Consider the following 17,721-nt stretch of genomic DNA (forward strand, 5'->3'; position numbering starts at 1 on the left):
ACACATCCTTATATTTCAAAATAAAGTAAAAATCTAGAATGATTAATCAAACTCTTAGAAATGAGACAAAAACTGATTAAAATTAGGTTCAATGTTTTTATTTCATGCCTTGTGGTGACCATGTCCACCTGGAACAGCTGGCTCCGCCTCTGGACACACGTGAAAAATGTTTTTGTCAGCCTAAGTTTTGATATTGTCACACACCGATGACATCATCAACGAACCCGATCAGTGTATTGTGAGACAGCAGGAACTTTATGCTGAAAGGTGAACACACCTGTGGTCTGAAAGCACAGGTGAGACGCCTGCTGGCTCTCAAACTCAGAGAGATTCACGTCAAATACGACTGATGTGAATGTGTCACTTCCTGCTTGTGACAGGAAGCTGCTGCTGGAGGAAGTGACACGGACGCAGTGAAGAGGCGCACACGCTCTTATTTTAGAAAATAATTTAATAACAGGTGAATGTAAAAAAAACATCAGTGGCAGGACGTGCGTCTCCTCTGCTGCTAATACTCTTTAATCAGCTGATTGACAAAACAAAAGCACATTGCACATGAGTCTCAGAGGGGCGTGGCCGACAGCGGTGGTGGTCGGTCCAGTCTCTGCATCCGCTCCCTTTCTCAGCCGTGTCGCCTCAGCAACACTCAGTTTGTTTAACTAAAGAGTCCACAGACCGGCGACGCCGGCGTCCTCTTGACACACACACACGGGGGCCAAACACACCCCAGCATCCCCCTCCCCCCGCCCTCCCCGTCAGGTAAATGAGATATAAAAGGGAGGGAAATGACTCCAACTCAAAGGTGAGGAACTAAAGAAAGGTGATGAAGAGTGAGGGCGGCACTCAGCTCTCGATACTTACACTCACACCGAGGCGCTCCCGGAGGGGGCGTGGCTTCAGCGGCCGGGGAGGGGGACGTCTGGCTTACCTCGTCTGCTCTCACTCAGTCACCTACAGCCTCTCATTATTGATCTATTATTGATCAGTCCGATCAGCCATCCTCGCCGAGCGATGGGCCGACGCCCCCGCTCACGCTCACCCCCGCCCGCTGACAGCAGTCCCACAGCCGCCGAAGGCGCTCCGAGGCCCCGCCTTCCGCTGCCTCCAGTAGCAGACGCTGTAAGGGTGTGGGGGGGACAAAGGGAGGGGTAAACAAAGGTTGGGGGAAGGGGGGGACATGCAGGAGGGGGGCGGAGGGCAGGTGAACATGCTGTATACAGGTGAGTCAAACTGTTTACAGTCACATGGTCATAGAATACGAGGCAGTGCATGCGAGCCAATCAGAATGGGCCGTCGCCCTCTCTGAACAGCTGATCTCAGATCTACTACAGGGCCATACACTCTGACCAATCAGATTCCAGCATTTCTTTCCCCAGCCCAAGTTTTTAGGACCCCCCCCCCCCTCCGCCCCCGCCCCCGGCTAAGATCTGAGAGCAGCTGTCTAATCACAGCTCGTCCAATGTGATGTCATTATCTGTGTGTGTGTGTGTGTGTGTGTGTGTGTGTGTGTGTGTGTGTGTGTGTGTGTATTACATGTTTCCACAGGGCCGCGCTCAGTGGGAGGTTCTGCAGGGCCTGCTGGAACATGTGACGCACCTGAAAGACAACAAGGGGGCGGAGACACACACCACTGAGTTCTCAGCTAGACTCCGCCCTCTTTCCTTGATTTGATTAAGTTTCAGACTCACCTCAGCTCGCTCCTTTAGCTCCTCCTCCACAGCGATTGCTCTATGAACACACGTGCAAACACATAATCAGGACGCAGTAATCATTGATCATCATTGACTGGGCGGGACCATCGAGGGTCATGCGCACTCACATTTTCCAGCTGCTCAGACACTTGGGGACGTTACCGCTCAGCATCCGGGCCTGGAACTTCAGGTGCTCCACGTTCCCATCCAGCCACTCCTGGTGCAGCAACCTGAGCAGCAACAGACACACAGCAGTGACATTGCTGATATGGGTGGAGCTAAACCGTCTCTGTGGTCGGATGATTTAAACCCAATGACAAACAGGAAGTAGATTTATTTTCCATCTCATTACTGGAATCAAATCACTGACAAGTGACATTAAGCTCCACCCAATCTTCCTCCATGTGTGTACCTGAGGCCCAGCTCAGTGTTATTGGGCATAGTGTAGCTCAGTCTCTCCAGAAGCAGTGCATGCTGGGACGGCGGCAGGCAGCTCAGGTAAAGCGCGACCACCTGCAGAGGGAGACATGACATCAGCAGACTACAACGACAGACCTGCCGCTGAGCAAGGCAGTGAGCGCTCACATCTGTGTTACGACGGCACGGAGTCGTGACATCACGCAGGTGTAGGTGGCGTGTGGCAGCAGACTCGACCTCTGACCTTGTTGTGGAAGCGGTAGCAGTTCCAGAACTCTGCCGGGTTGAAGGGGAGCTCGAGTCTCGAGGGGGTGGTGCTGAGGCAGCGCTGGACCAGGTCTGAGAACGTCCTGGACTGCGAGGCGGCGCGGGCCTGTGGGCTGCAGCTGAACATCAGGTAACTGCAGAGAGAGGGAAACGGTGAGTAGTGGGCACGTGCGGTCGAAGTGGAAGTACCTGCGGCAGGTGAACTCACTCCATCCACAGCCTGTGAAGCTCCTCCAGCTGGGTGACAGCCCCCAGCGCTCGCTCAAATGCCTCCGCTGCGTCCTCCACCGAGCCGTGCAGCCATTGCCACCGACTGCAACGACAGCGAGCACGTTAACCCTACTGCGCCCGCTTTCATCATCACAGCAGGACGCCATTTATGAGGATGAAACCTTAAACACCAACCAGTGAATGAGGTGGAGGAAGCTCATCTGCTGCCTCAGCCGCTCCTGGAGCTCCTTCTTGATGACGGGACCTCCAAGCAGCTCGGAGGAGGAGGAGAAGCCCAGGATGTACCTGAGGGAGGAAGAACAGAGCGCCGTCAGCTGACCGTGCGGACTACAGCCGGGAAGACGGAGGCGGCGGGACATACCGCAGCACGTCTACGGGCGTCCTTGGACTCTGCTCGTCCTCGCAAAGCGACAGCACGAAGCCTCTGAACAGTGGCGTGATGGCGCCCGCCTTCTCCTGTGGACACAGAGACGGTTCTTAGCGCCGAGAGGCGGACCTTAAAGTTTATTCACAGACTCACGGTGGAGCTCACCTGAGCCATGAGGAACTTGCAGCAGTGGTAGAAGACCTCAGCGTTGTGAGGGCACTCGGCCAGAGCGTGGAGCCACATGCTGACCGCCCGGTCGCCGCTCCCGCCGTGCAGGTGGAGGCCGGCCAGGGCGTCTCGCAGAATGCACGACTCGGGACAGAACTCGAGCAGCGACTCGCACAGAGCGATGCCCTCGCTGTACCTGCGCACACACACAGCGCCACAGTTTGCTCGAGGTGCTTCACAGACCACGATGTCACAGAGCACAAACTCAAATTTGACTTCACAGCAGTTGATGTCACAGCTCGAAAGCTGCGATCAGCCTGACCCCATCCCGTCACACTTTCTGCCAATCAGTTCACACCTTCACAAACCTGACCCGATGACATCACACGAGAGAACAAACATGGCGGACCCCGCGTTGACCTCACAGGTAGGCCTCGCATCACCACACCTGCTCCACTGGGCCAGGTACGGTGCAAACAGTGAATCAGCTCGCTAACCGTGTGGTGAGCGTGACGAGGTCAACCGACCAATCATCGAGTCAGAGTGGTTTTAGGTGGGCGGGGCTATCTGATTACTTGAATGTTAATCCCGCTTCCTCACGGTGTGATGTCAGCAGTGAGCTCACCTCTGCAGCAACTTGTAGAGGAAGATGAGGTTGGTGTGCAGAGGAAGGCAGGCCAGCGTCCTCTCGCTGTCAGACGCGTGCTCGTCGCTGCACTGACGGACGCCGTCTGAGAGGAAACAGTCACACAGGAAGTGGAAACCAGTTAAGCTTAGGGAGATGAGAACCTCGCGCGTCCGGCAGGTCGCAATGCCGTACCTTGGAAGAAAGCGACGAGGATGTCGGCGGGCGTCCTGACGTCCCGCGGCGTCCTCCATGGCAGCAGGAACGGCTCCCTGCTGACTACACGGGACGGGCCCGACTCCGCGGGGTCGTACAGGCACGCCGGCAGTCGGTCGAACTCCGTTAGGTGGATGTAGGAGAGCCAGAGCAGCGCCCGGTCGGCGGCCGTCAGGTGGTCGGCAATGCTCCGGTCCTGAGGCGACTTCAGAGCATTCTGAGAGGAGAAAGAGAGAGAGCAGACATCACGTCACATTAGTCCCGCCCTCTGGAATACAGGTGAGAGCCGGTCATGTGGCCCCCAACATGGCTGCACACTGACGTAAACAGCTGTGTTTGTTGTTTAAAAGTTGTTTGTTTTTCAGGTCGTGATTAAAGAATCGTTTCTTTAAACTCTGTAAAAAATGTTCCTCCCACTCTGACGTTGTGTTTGTGGTGCGGTGGTAAAACAATGACACCCATCAGCGTGAAGCAGGTGCCTGAGGTCACATCTCACCTGCAGGACGGCGAGCGCGCTCTCCAGCCGGCCCGTGAACAGGCTCAGCTGGACTCTGTAGAGCAGCGCCTCCATCAGCTGGAAGGACAGCTTCTCCATGACTCCAGATGACGACTCGGCGAGGAGGAACTGCAGCAGACGCTCGCACACGTAGTCTTTCCCTTCGAATGAGCTCTCCAGGTTCAGGTACTGAGCAGCAGAGGTCAGAGGTGATTATGAGATTTACCTGATAAATGAAGCTAAAACCACCAACACACCAACGTTAGCTCGCTGAGCTGTGTGGTGAGCTAGCGGCTCCTGCGAGCAAACCACGCTCACTTACGTTCCACCACACTCTGTAGTCGGGGGCGTGCTCCACCGCCATCTCGCACATCTCCTGCACCTCCTCCCGGCTGCCCCGCCTGGAGAACAAGGACAGGTAATGGCTCCACACCTCAGGATTATCGCAGTTGCTCTCCAAAGCACGTGACAGCGTGTTCAGGGCGGCTTCCAAACACTCTGCCGCAGAGCTGCAGGGGACAGATTAAAGGTTAAAGGGGGTGGAGCTCCGCAGCACAGACCTTGAGGCTGGCGGGGACTTACATCTCGCTCTGATTTAGGTATTTGAAGGCGAGCTTGATCCACAGCTGAGTGTCTCGGGGGCTCTCCAGGACGCTGACCTCCAGGTTCGCGATGTCGTCCGTCTCGCTGATGAAGTAGCGTTTGTCCTCCGAGGTGACGCAGGCGTCCAGAGTGGAGAGGACGATGTGAGCACTGCCGTCTGCACGCACGCACACAGACACACGTGAGCTCACTCAGACCTCCCACGGAGGAAACGAGGAAATCCTCCCCGTTTACTAACCTCTGCCAGGTGTCATGTGATCGGCCGCCATCCCCTCGTCGTCACTGCCGTCGTCCTCAGGACTGAGGTCACTCTGCGTCGATGGCTTCGGCCTCCACCTCCTCGCGTCCTTGTAGGTGGTGTAGGGCGGGACTGAAGATGAAGGGGACAGGTGAGAAGCGCGGAAGCGGCTGGCACGGCGAGCAGAACGTTACGGGAACGCTGACCTACCGTGGCGCTTGCTTTCGTTGACTTTGCTGACAAGGAGGACGGCCTTCTGATCGACCCCCATGCGGTCCTTGTTAGAGCCGAACAGCCTCTTCATGTACTTCTCTGCAAACAAACACAAACACCTGAGCTTCCACGTGACACACCTGCTGACGCACCAGGCCAAGGCATCGCACCCACCGCACCTGTGGCGGCGCACACGTCCTCGTCCGAGCTGCTGTCGGAGCAACCGATTAGCGACAGGTCGTAGGACAGGATGTCCTGGAAGAGCTGGTTCCCGCTCAGAGTGCAGTTCCTCATGTGCTGCCTGCGGTGCAGAGGGACAAACATTAAACAGGAAGAGAAAACGCTACAGACTCAGGCGGGACGCCGGTTAACATTATCATTATCGTCACGGTAACAGGGCGACACATCACGCAAACATGCCGCTGCTTCGTTTTACTTCCGTGGCATGACATCCACCAGCGAGCAGGGGGTGTGTGCGAGCCACGTGGATGACTCAATGTTAAAAAAAAACTTCAAAATGAGCGAGGAGGCTGTGAAGCTCTGGGCTGGTCTGCACACTCAGTGGTCAGGCTCAGCAATATAACTCTGATCATTTATCAGCACGTATCCATATTTTATATCAGTGTGTACAAAGCTGACACTGTGAGACTTCATCAGGTGTGAGCATCACAGCCTTTGTGTCAAAGTAACTGAGGATAAAACATGAAGCAGACTTTCCTGGCCTGGCTTTTTACAGCAGATAACCTTAAACATATTCTGCAGTCGATCAAAAACTGAAGAAAACCATGAATCAACATGTGAACGTTACCTGATGCTGAAGTCACAGAGGTTTGATTACAGACACAGCTGAGTGATGATTTAAGTTTAAATTTCTTCAGTTAGCGCAGCAGAAATGAGGCTTTGATGTCAAAGTAAAACGGCCAAAGTCATGACGAACTTTATCAAACGTGAAGCTCAGTTTGATCTTCTTTTGCTGCTGGTTCAGTGAATTTGGGTCAGAGTGATAAAACCTGGAGCTTCAGCCGGACGGCATGTCTTTGGACGTGCCGTCGGGTGAACAATCCACGCTCTGTGTTTGTGTTTACATCCATGTAGCTGCTCTCATTTACTGCTTTAGCTGTTTGCTGAAATATTTCCTGAGCTCTAACTGGAGTAAAAATCAATTTAGGATTTAATGAAGTGATATCACGTTATTCAAGCTCAAATTGTTTTTTTACACCGCGCTCACCATCTGCAGCCGTCGTCGTTGCACGTTCCTGTGAGGTCGAAGCGGCAGAAGCACTTCTTTGCTTCAATGGCGTTGCTGTATGTCACCGAGCTCAGAGACAGCTTCTCCTTGGTCCTGTAGTACGGGCTGAACCTGAGTGGGAGGACACAGCTGTAAGCCGACTGCACAGACCACATACGAGCTCTGCTGCTGTCGGTACGACGGAGCTACCTGTAGGACCTGAAGACCAGCAGAGGGCTGTGGTACGGTCTGAAGGGAAGCGGCCTCAGCTCCGAGCTGCTCGACGAACTCACCGCCGTCTCCACCTCAGCCGGAAACACCTGGACAACCGGAAACACAGAGCGTTGGCATGAAATCCCCCCCGAGACCTTCAGCTGCCCCTCTGACAGTCTCCGCTCACCTGTGCGGCGGGGTCCACATCCTCCCCCAGCACCTGCAGCTCCAGCAGCAGCAGCTCTCTCAGAGGCGTCTTCTGTTGGTACAGCCGCTTCAGAGCATCCACGTCCAGCCCCGCGAACATCTCAACAGGAAGCTCCACACCTGCCGAGCTGCTGGGCAGCGCCTTCACGGGCTTGGCAGCAGTGCCGATGTCTTTAGGCGGAGCCGAGCTCGCGGCGTCCAGGTGGGGTTTGGTGAAGGAGCAGCTGGACTGACGGAAGGAGGATCGACGGCTGCCTCTGGCCACAGCAGCGGGCACAGGTTCCGGTTCGTGATCCTCGGCCTCCGCGGCGTCCTCGCTGTCCAGCGTCAGCTTGTCCTGGGAGAGGTCGTGCAGTGAGGGCTGCGGCAGCTGGACCTGAGGTTCCGGGGGTGTGGCGGGTCGTGACGGCGGCTCTACGGGGAGCTCTGGCGGGATGCCTTTGTTTCGCAGCGCCTGCGCCTCCTTCAGCTTCTGGATCTTCAGCGCGTACTCGGACTCGAGCTGCTGCAGTCGTTGCTTCTGAGCGATGAGCTCGGCGAAGTGACGCTCAGAACCACGGGGCGCTGCGTCACGTCGCGGCAACTTGCTGAGCTGGAAAGGAAAATGTTACACAGGTTAAACACACCTGCACACAGCGGTGCTCCATCAGAGCTTTCTTATAGTTTTGGCGGCGGGCGCGTGTAAGCACCAACGCCTCTGAATCCATGGTTACCCGCGCCGTGAGGAGCTGCGTAAGCACAAACATCCTCTGTAACAGCCTGGCCTGGTGCGTCACCAGGTGTGTCACGTGAAAGCGCTTAGCCAGCGTCTCCTCACTGTGGGTCCCGCCCTGATCGTTGCGTCCCCCACAGCTGTTCATTAGCTAACTGGGTGAGTAATTAGCTTCATTAGCTAATCAGCCAGCTAATTACAGCTAACTACCTCACCTGTAAGTTTCAGCAGCAATTCTTCATGCAACTCTGTTTTTTTTAAAATAAAGGACTCTCTGGCTGAGTGTTTCTCTGCTGAGGAGGAGGAGGCAAACACAGAACAACCTGCAGGTTCCACAGAGAAACAGGAAGTCTCACCGTGGGCCGGCTGGAGTCCGCTCGCCGTTTGGGTGCCCTGCCAGCAGCCAGGTGAGCCTGCAGCAGCTCCTGCTCCAACCGCACTGCCACCGTCTTCTTCACGGAGACCCGCTGCTCCACCCGGTGGACCTGCAGAGGACGTGGAGGCGGTCAAACGACACCAAACAAGGAGACTTCACAGCAGCCAGGAGGAGTCTGAGCTTCATGTCCTGCCTCTGAGTGCTGCCGTGCTGACCCCGCGCTGGGGTCGTGTAGATTTAAGAGAAACACCCAGCAGCGAGTTGGGGTGGTGTGGGTGGCGTACCTGCTCGCGCAGCTTCCTGAGGAGCATCTTGTTGGCGCTGACGATCCTCTCCGACGCCTGCAGCTGCTCCCTCAGTTTGGCCACTTTGGCCTCAGCGGCCTTCAGCGACTCGTTCTTCTTCAGCTCCTGCTGCAGCAGGTGTCGGAGCATGGCCTCGTCTCTCTGCAGCAGCTCCCTGAGGGCAGCAGACTCCCACAGTCAAAGCGGCGCCACCGAAAACCTCATGCACGTCTCTAAGTGCGTTTTCAGATCTCACCTGTGTTTGGTGAGCTTCAGCTCGGCCTCGCTCAGCTTCAGCTCTGCTGTAGGCTTCAGGGAGGAGTCGGAGTCTGCAGTGGCGGGCGAGGCGGAGCCACGAGGACTCTGTTCCTTCATCATCCTCTGCCTCTCCCTGCTGTGAGCACGCACACACACAGAGTTGGTAAAAGTCTTTGTGCGTGTGTGTGTGTGTGTGTGTGTTTGAGAGAGATCACGTGGGTACCTGGCGATCTCCTCTTTGAGTAGGCGGTACTCGGCCTTCTTGGCATCAGGCAGAGCTTCCGGCGTTCGGACCGGATTGTTCTCCTTCTCTGAGGCCGACGCTCCTTTTGGCTTCGCCGCCTGAAAAATAAGAAGTTCAGAGTCGTGACATCATCACGCAACGCCGCAGACACGTTCCACTGCACAACGATCGTCGTTGTGCCCAGACGGTTCAGGAGAACGTGCTCACCTCCACCGTCCTCCGGGCCTCTTTGATCATGAACTCCAGGCCGCCAAACACCGCCTGTGACGAGCTGCAGGCGTCCATGTCCGAGTCGCTGTCGTCAGAGTCGTTGAGAGAAACCACCACCGCCTTATGTCTGGGCAGCTGGACAGACAGGTGGGGGACAGACAGGTGAGGGGCAGTTCCAGGCTCCAGGTTTGTTTCTAGATAAGGAGTGGTGTGCAGCAAGCCTCTTACCACAAGCGGCGCTCTGGCGATGAGGTGTGCTCTGGCGGCCTTGTTGGGGCGGGGTTGAGGCACCGTGTTCAGACTGACCGTGCTCAGGTTTCCTCTGGGTGGAGGCTGAAGGTCTGCGGGAGGAGGCCCACCTGGAGAAGGAGGAGCGCTGGAGCTCTTCTGCAGAGAGAAAGTCATCATCATCATCACCATCATCGTCAGGAGCACAATCTAAACATGACATCATCACGTGACGCTGCAGACCTCTGAGACCACCACCCTCTTGTTGGCCATTGACATCAGGCAGGTCTCCCTGAGGAGCATCTCCTCCTCCTCCGCTTCATCAGCAAATGGAGGTTTTGGGGGGGGTTCCAGCTCATCTGGTGGAGGGGGGAGGGAGGAGGTGGGGGAGGAATGGCGGAGAGCAGCGGGGGAGGAAGGGCTGCGAGAATTCCTGAGGGGTGGAAAGAAAAAGAAACAGAGACATCAGCGAACTCCTCGGAACGTAACCGTGGTGATGAGGAGGAGCGAGGAGGGGGCGTACCATTCCGAAAGGAATGGGGTCGGTGCCGTACAGGTGAGGGACGCACGCTGCCTCCTCCACAGACAGCAGGTTGCTGTGCGTCGGCGACGGGACTGAAACACAGACAAACCAGCTTAAACAGGAAACAGGAAGTGAAAGGTGGGTCAGGTGCACCTCCCGCCCCCTCACCTGGTGAACCCGTCTCACTGTCCGTGTCCATCGCCACCTCGTCGTAGTTGTCGTACTGGTAGAGGTTCCCCGAGGTGTCCAGGCCCGGCTTGCCCGCAGACTTGCGGTGGTCCCGGTCCTTGGACTGAGCAGACACAGGTGAGTCAGCACAGGTGAGAGTCGGGTGACCACACTGGGCGTGCGCACACGGCGCCTTACCTTGCTGCACGTCCTCTTCCTTCCGCCCACCAGCTTCATGAAGCGGTTATATTGTTCGTCTTGGTTGGACAGGTCGCGGATTCGCCGGATCTCGTCCTCCCGCTTGCGGCGCTCCTCCTCCTCCTGGCGCCGCTTCTCCTCCTGCTCTCTCTGCTGCTGCAGCTTCCACGTCCTCACCTGCTGCTTCCTGAACGCCTGCTTTGCCGCTGAACCTGCGAGACACGCGTTTAGGGACGGCAGACGGCGTCACACAGGAGCACTCAGAGCCAATCAGAGCTGACCGCTGTTTCTGCTTCACTTCTGAGCGTGTTCACATTTAAGGCGGCACAGCCCGCACACCTGTCTCACCTGGGCTGATCTTCTTGGTGATGTGAGCCTTCCCCGGCGTGCGGGCCCTCTCCAGCGGGGCTTTAGGTCCGGCTTTGGGACTCGGCTTGGGTCTGTCTCTGTTCTGAGGTCTGGGCCCAGTCTTGTTCCGCTCGCGGTCCCTGTCCTGAGGTTTGGACCTGGTCCTGCTCCTCTCTGTGGCGGCGGCGGAGGAGGCGGACCTGGTGGTGACCCTCTGCCTGGCGTGTAGGGCGGCCCCGGGGCCCGAGCTCTTCTCCTGGGCGGCTTTAGTGATGCGTTCTTTGCTCCGCCTCATGACCTGCTGCTCCTTCTGCTGCCACTTCTTACTGGCCGACTGCAGAGCGAGGAGACGCAGTTGCAGCTCTGACAGCTCCTCCTCCTCCACCACCACCACCTTCTCTGTGGCCTGACCACACACAGAGGAAACGTAATGTGACACAACCCAAACGCCATCGAAGCAAACGGCCGAATCTTTTCCCTGTGGGTAGCACCTGCATGGCCTCACCTTATCTGGAGAGTCCTCGCTGGACGCCGACGACTCGCTGGGACACGGCGGCGGCGGTTTCTCCTGCTCCTCCGTGATGCACGGGTCACGCGGCCTCTCGTCTGCGGGGTCTCCTCCTCCTGCTCGCTGCTCTCCCTCACCTGGACACACATTGCACAGGAAGTGAAAACACAGCGTCTTCATCAAAGGTCACCTGCTCCTCACTGCACGGTGCTAATCAAGCTCTGGTTTGGGGGCCATGCGGGGACTCTGCAGGGTGGACCGGGGTAGGTTGTCACAGTTTTCACTGCTGCGTGAACCGAGGATCCCGACAACATCACGACCTTCAGTTCCATCGTTAAATGGCTCATTTTTGAAATTTGTTCTGGCAGAAAGAGGCGAATACCCCGTCATCCTGTTACAGCTGCGGGGAAGCAGGCGGAACTTCCTGTTTAGTGACCCTTTAAAGGACAAACAGCTGAGCTGAGCCTTGGCAAGCAGCTCGGTGATCGTGTGCCAACAAAGTGAACTGTGTCAGTATCACAGCGGCTCTGCGTTAGCGTGTGCACCATCGTCCAGCTCGTTAAGACTGCCCTGGGCCTCTCACGGTCCTGACACACACCTGGACCGTCAGGGTTCAGACACTGAGGCCGTACCCAGACTGCAGAAGCATTTGTCACACTCTGAGCCGAGACACAGCCATCCCCAGCTGACCTCTGGAGCACCATCTGAGCTTCATCACTAACTTGAACTAGCGCCGTGTGAGCTTGTAATACCTGAAAAATCTCTCTGCCCCATTAAAGTAACAGAACACTTTCCACACACCGACTGCAGCGAAGCGGACAGATCAGCAGGTCACATGTGTGATATCAGCAGAATCCCACAGCGCCCCCTATTGTTGCAGTAACAAGCAATGTGACAACCAACCCCGGTCCACCCTACAGGGAAACGTCCTTTCAGAGGACCAATCGGAGAGTCTGCTGCATCGGTTCGGTTTATGCTTGCGGTCTGCTCACCGCCGCTCTCGCGCGTCCCCTCTTCTGCTTCTTTGGCACCTTTTCCTTCCAATTCTGCTCCGTTATCTGTGATTGGCTGATCCCCTTCACCTGTCGACACAAAGAACAGGAAGCTGTAAAAACACACCGAGCTTTACACAGCAAACACTAAGTGATTTAGGATTGGTCTTCAATGTGGTTTAAGTCACCAAACAGGTAAAAAGGGGCATGTCTACAGCTGCGATGTGAAACCAAACATTCGGATTACGAACTTACCACCAGGCTCCGCCCACTTCTTCTGCAGCTCGTCCAGGTCGGCTGGCGTGGGGAGTTTCTGACGAAGCGGTTTGATGTTGAAGGCCTGGAACACTTTCTTCCTCTCCAGCTCCGACGCCTCCTCCGCGGCTGCTGCCGGACTCAGAGCCGGGCCCGGTTCAGCTTTGGCGTCCGTTAGAGCGGCGGCTACGCACTCCACCACGTCGTCCCTGACTGGTGACGTCCGTGGCTCCAGGGCCATCGTCTCCTCTTTGCGGATGCACTCGAGTTCAATCTGGATCTGTTTGTATTTGGACAGCAGATCCTCAAAGGACTCGTCACCACTGCTCTCTGGCCTGGGAGCGCCGTGAGCCGCCTTCCTGAGCCGGTTCCTCCCGAGAGGTTTCTCTGAGGTCTGCGTTAAAGAACGCTGATCAAGAATTACTGGTCAACACTGATCAATACTCATTTCATTTTTAAAGTCATGATTTTAAAAAATATATCAATCCATCCATCCATTCGCTTCCGCTTATCCTTTTCAGGGTCGCGGGGGGCGCTGGAGCCTATTCCAGCTGTCATAGGGCGAGAGGCGCGGATAGGTTAATTGGATAATCGAAAATATATCAATATTATTAAAAAAAGTAAAATTTTCAAAAATAATTACAAATCTTTGCAACCAATGAAAAGTTTCACTTTTTAAGAAAGTGTAAAATTAAGAAATGAACAAATTAAGAAAACCTCACAAAAAAATGTCCATGTAAAAGAAGCAAAGGTGCTTCTCCTATCATCGGATTATTGATCGCAGATCAATGGCAGAAAACACGCAGCCCTCTGAAAACTAATCAAAAGCTTTTTCAATTATGGAACTCATGATCTCAGATCATCACCTGCACATTTGATTATTGCCTTCCAAACACATGATTTTTTAACACAGTGTGTGTGTAGTTCCTGCCTCTGTCCCAGTTGAAGGCTGACCTGTGGCTCTGAGCTGTTTGTTATAAACTCCACCACCTTTCGTCTGTAACACTAAACTTCCGCTTGTGGGATCAATAAAGTATTGATCTATTGATCCATCTATTGATTTGGGCTTTTCACAGCTGTCTTTAGGATCATTTCAATATGATCGATCAAGCAATACATGAACGAGGAAATAATCGATCACTGATGTAACCGTGTAGCGGATGAATGAGGACAGCTGCGGCTGAGGGGAAGTTGCAATCACACATACGTCATCACCGCGCAGGTTTCGTTTCCTGCTGTCACGCACGCGCGCACCTGGTGGAGTGTGAAACGTGAACGTGAACCAGTCGAAGCCCAATACACTCGCGGATCAATGGGCTGATCATTAAACCAATATGTAATCAATGAAACCCTGACCGGCTCCTCGCGGGCTGCCTAATTCAATCACCGTCCCGGGGGCAGGGGGCACGTGACACAGCAGAAAGGATACGCTTCCTCGCGGGGGAGCTGTGGCTCTCTCCGGGCAGGTACCGTCCGGGAGGTGGCCGGCTGTTGCCCCCCCGGCCGCCGCGGCTCCAGCCCCCGGGCCCTCCGTTCGGCATGCCGCGGTGCCGGAAGCGTCCCAGCGTGCCGTGGCTCCGCTCCCAGAAGCTGGACCGCGGCCCGGGCTCCCCGTGAGAGCCGAGCCCGGGAGGCTGCTGCGGCGACGGTGGCGGGGAGGGAGGCCGGTCGGGCCCGCTCGGCCCGCACTGTTGCCGGTGGCCGGCCGGGAATGGGCCGTGAGGGCCGAGGCTGTAGGGCATGAGGTGGCGGAAGTCCGGCGGCGGGTGGCCCAAGTGCGGCGGCGCGCCGTGCGGGTGCTTGTGCGGCTTTCGTGGCCGAGGAGGAGCACCGCCGCGGGGCCTGCTCCCATCCCCCCGCCGCGGAGGCGCTCTCTCCTCGGTATCATCATCGCAAATTTCTCCGTCTTCTAGCTCCCCGTCCTCCGCGGCGGATCTGTTCGGAACGTCTACGTCCATGTTGGGGTGACCGTCTGCAGCTCCCTACTGGGGCCGAACTCAGCGGCGGGTCCCGGAGCTCATTCCGTGGCTCTGAAGCAGCTTCGCGGAGGTTCTCTCCGCTCTGACCGTTAGCTCTCTGTTAGCGTTCTGCTAGCGCCGCTGCTACCAACAATCACCGCGATAAAACGCGAGACTTCGCGGGACCGGAAAAAGCACATAAAAGGAGTGTCGCTACCCGATCCGTACCGTACGTATCCGGGTAGTGACAAGGGCTGTGTCCCAATTCAGGGTATGCACGCTTGAAGTACGCACACTACGCGTACTACGTACGGTGCGTACTACAAGTACGGGAAGTGCGGAAGTGAGAGGCTTGTGAAATGGGACGGTCTAGCCTTCGTTGCGCTGTTCAGGTTGCCTAGCAACCATGATACTAACCGCGAGAAATGTTTCATACAGCTTTGTGTGACAGAAATGAAGGAGAAAAAATGTTTTGTTGTTCATTCATTTTTGTCATGACATCACTTTGATTAGTTGAGACCACAGGACTGTAAAACATGATAGTTGGGCTTCATTTCTGTACTGAACAGTCATTTTAAGATTAGTTAGTAAATAATAATTAGCTAATGTTATTCATGAGACTAAAGTCATCTCACTGTGGTAATGTTAATATAATATGGACAATATTATATGTATTGTCAGATTTTATATATATATATATATATATATATATATATATATGAGCTTGAACTCTGGGTCAAAGATGCAAGTAGCAGTTAATTATATTTCCTATCACCTTAAATCTTCACTCAAAGACAAGTATCTCTGACAGTGTATATACAGATGTATTATATATAAGAGACAAACATTGTTCTTTCAATATGTTGGCATTACTAAATTTGGCTCAATGCTTATATATATGTGTAAAAAGAAAATGTACGAGCTGTGATAACTGTTTCTGATAGAATGAAGATCAGACTGATATATGAAATATTCCTTTATTGGGTGAGAAAATCAGACCATGTCATAACTGCTTTAAGTCATACAGAATAGATATCAGAGCCTTAAACAGGCTGACTTCTGCTAAATGGGTCAAACTGGGCAGAAACTATACAAACACATAACATCCTTATAGAATATGATGTAACACTATAGATCAGCTTACCTCAGAATATATAAAGCATATAAACAATTACAGCAATATGATGCAACAAACAGAGCAGTACTACTGATCCAAAATACTCAAAGCTTCATAGAACTGAAACAAGCATTTATTTTTAGCTCCATTCTGCTGCTGATACATACTTTAGGTTTCTGAACATTAAACTTGTTGCTGCCTTTCATAGTGTTTAACTTGAAGGCCCTGAGTACTTTCTCCCACACTGAAAACACTGGGATGATCACATTATTTGAACATTACCTAATAAGACTGATTCAGGACAGACAATTAGTTATTCTAAACTTTCCTAGCAGTCCTTCACAAACAGGAACAGTCTGTCTATTCTCTCCATCTGTCAGCTGCTGCTGGCTCTTCCTCCTCCTCTTCCTCACACACTGCTGAGTTTGTCCTGGTGGATCATCAGGGGTGCAAAGCCTCACAGATGATGTGCAGCAGTGGGTCCCTCAGTCTGTCCTCACTCTGGACACTTGCAGTCGTCACACATGGAAATCAAATGTGTGATAAGCTGCAGGATTCAAACACAAGTGTAACTTATAAATACATGTTCATACTTTTATTCCACAATCAGAGAGAAAGAAACAGAGAGAGAGTGCAGGACAGACAGACAGGTGACAGTCTCAGGTGTATACACTGCAACAAAACAGCACAAGAGAAGGAGGATTTAGTGTTTGTGTTATTACGAGTGCTAAACAAGAAGAGTTCCCAGATGGTCCAGTGGACACATGTGTGACTCCTGTGATTAAAGCATCTTTCTTTCAGCTTAACGAGTGAACCGTCAGCTCGTTCAAACACACGTTAAAGTCCGTTTGGCTCGACACCACCGAACAGAGGCAGCAATATAACATAGCTAACATTAACAGTGCAGTGAATCCTGCTTGTGCCGTCATATTCAGGACTGTAAACCGAGCAGCATCACTGACTTTCAGCTTGTTGTGTTTGTGGATATATGACTGACTTTAATTATCCATAAAATCATCACATTCTCTGTAAGATTAAGGTCGACTATATATATATTTAGAAGTAGAGGCTTTAAAACCAAGTTACCGCTGAAAGTACAAACATCACTAATGTCACATAACTTTGCCGACATGTGGCCAACAGTAATGTTTTAATGTTCTTAAACATTCCCACATAAATAAGTGACATAATATTCAGTACTTACTTTTGACAGTTCACTCTTCGGCTGCTCCCTTCTGCCGTATTTTGCGGCAAAATTATCCACACCCACCGCCGCGCTATGGATTGTGGGATATATGGGACCACGAAGCGTGCACCGGACCACGCTTGATATTTGGGGAAATCGACGGCGCATTTGGAGTATGCATTTGAAGTGCACTTTGAATTGGGACAGCCGTCGTCGCGTGGCGGTGACGTACTCGCACTTGAAATGCGTACTTCAAGCGTGCAGACCCTGAATTGGGACACAGCCAAGGAGAGCTGTGGGTTTTTCTCTTCCTCCCGGGAGGCGGGGCCTCCGCGTGTTGTTCTTACTTTATTTATTGTTTTTATTTTGTTGATAGTTTTGTTTTGTTTTGTTTTGTTTTAATTTTAATTTATTTCATTGATTTTGTTTTGTTAATTGTTTTTATTTTTTAGTTTATTGTTTTTTATTTGTTTATGTTTTTTGTTTTCATTTGTTCTTATTTAATGTAATGTTTATTTTGTTTATAGTTTATAATTTTGTTTCTTGTTTTTGTTTCATTTCTTGTTTTAACTGGGAGCAGGCTGCGGTGCTTCCTGTCTGCTCAGCCCCCTGTGTGACATCACTGATGGTTATTTATCTGTTCCCTCAATCAGAATCAGTCTCTCTGTGTGTTTCTGTGAAAGTGGCCACAGCAAGAAGGCCATGTCTACCACTGGCTTATATAATAAAGTGTCAGCAGCTTGTTTTGAAAGGAGAGCTTATATTTATTCATGTGGTGAATGCGGAGGTGAAGCCAGAAGAGGGTGGCGATGAGACACAGTGAGGAGCAGGAGGAAGGTGTAGGAACTGAGCAGAGGAGCAGGAAGGTGATCAGGAGCAGCAGGTTGAGGAGGACGGAGATCAAGAAGATGAAGGACACAGTGGAGTGGAGCATGAAGTCTTCGTGGGAAGTTCTGTGTGGAGCTGCAGGTGGACA

General features: G+C 53.3%; 1 protein-coding gene across 1 annotated transcript; it reads right to left on the minus strand.

The window, feature by feature from the left end:
- Positions 1-433: 433 nt before the first annotated feature.
- On the minus strand, positions 434-14,667 carry zfc3h1 (zinc finger C3H1-type containing). The gene is made up of 36 exons (XM_025909153.1): positions 13,914-14,667; positions 12,485-12,871; positions 12,230-12,319; positions 11,235-11,374; positions 10,730-11,135; positions 10,382-10,593; positions 10,184-10,307; positions 10,016-10,107; positions 9,875-9,925; positions 9,493-9,651; positions 9,262-9,399; positions 9,034-9,152; positions 8,809-8,946; positions 8,553-8,727; positions 8,249-8,377; positions 7,161-7,772; positions 6,971-7,080; positions 6,761-6,892; positions 5,712-5,833; positions 5,530-5,631; positions 5,320-5,451; positions 5,061-5,238; positions 4,801-4,987; positions 4,479-4,667; positions 3,962-4,199; positions 3,767-3,872; positions 3,139-3,337; positions 2,968-3,062; positions 2,781-2,891; positions 2,584-2,688; positions 2,353-2,509; positions 2,104-2,204; positions 1,820-1,921; positions 1,689-1,728; positions 1,534-1,596; positions 434-1,117 (listed from the first exon to the last, which is right to left on the minus strand). The coding sequence occupies exons 1-36, from the start codon at positions 14,440-14,442 to the stop codon at positions 992-994; spliced, it is 6,096 nt and encodes a 2,031-aa protein (XP_025764938.1). The 5' UTR covers positions 14,443-14,667; the 3' UTR covers positions 434-991.
- Between the last annotated feature and the right edge of the window lie 3,054 nt (positions 14,668-17,721).

Source organism: Oreochromis niloticus, linkage group LG7 (genome assembly GCF_001858045.2).
Source record: "Oreochromis niloticus isolate F11D_XX linkage group LG7, O_niloticus_UMD_NMBU, whole genome shotgun sequence".
In the NCBI taxonomy this organism is placed as follows: domain Eukaryota; kingdom Metazoa; phylum Chordata; class Actinopteri; order Cichliformes; family Cichlidae; genus Oreochromis; species Oreochromis niloticus.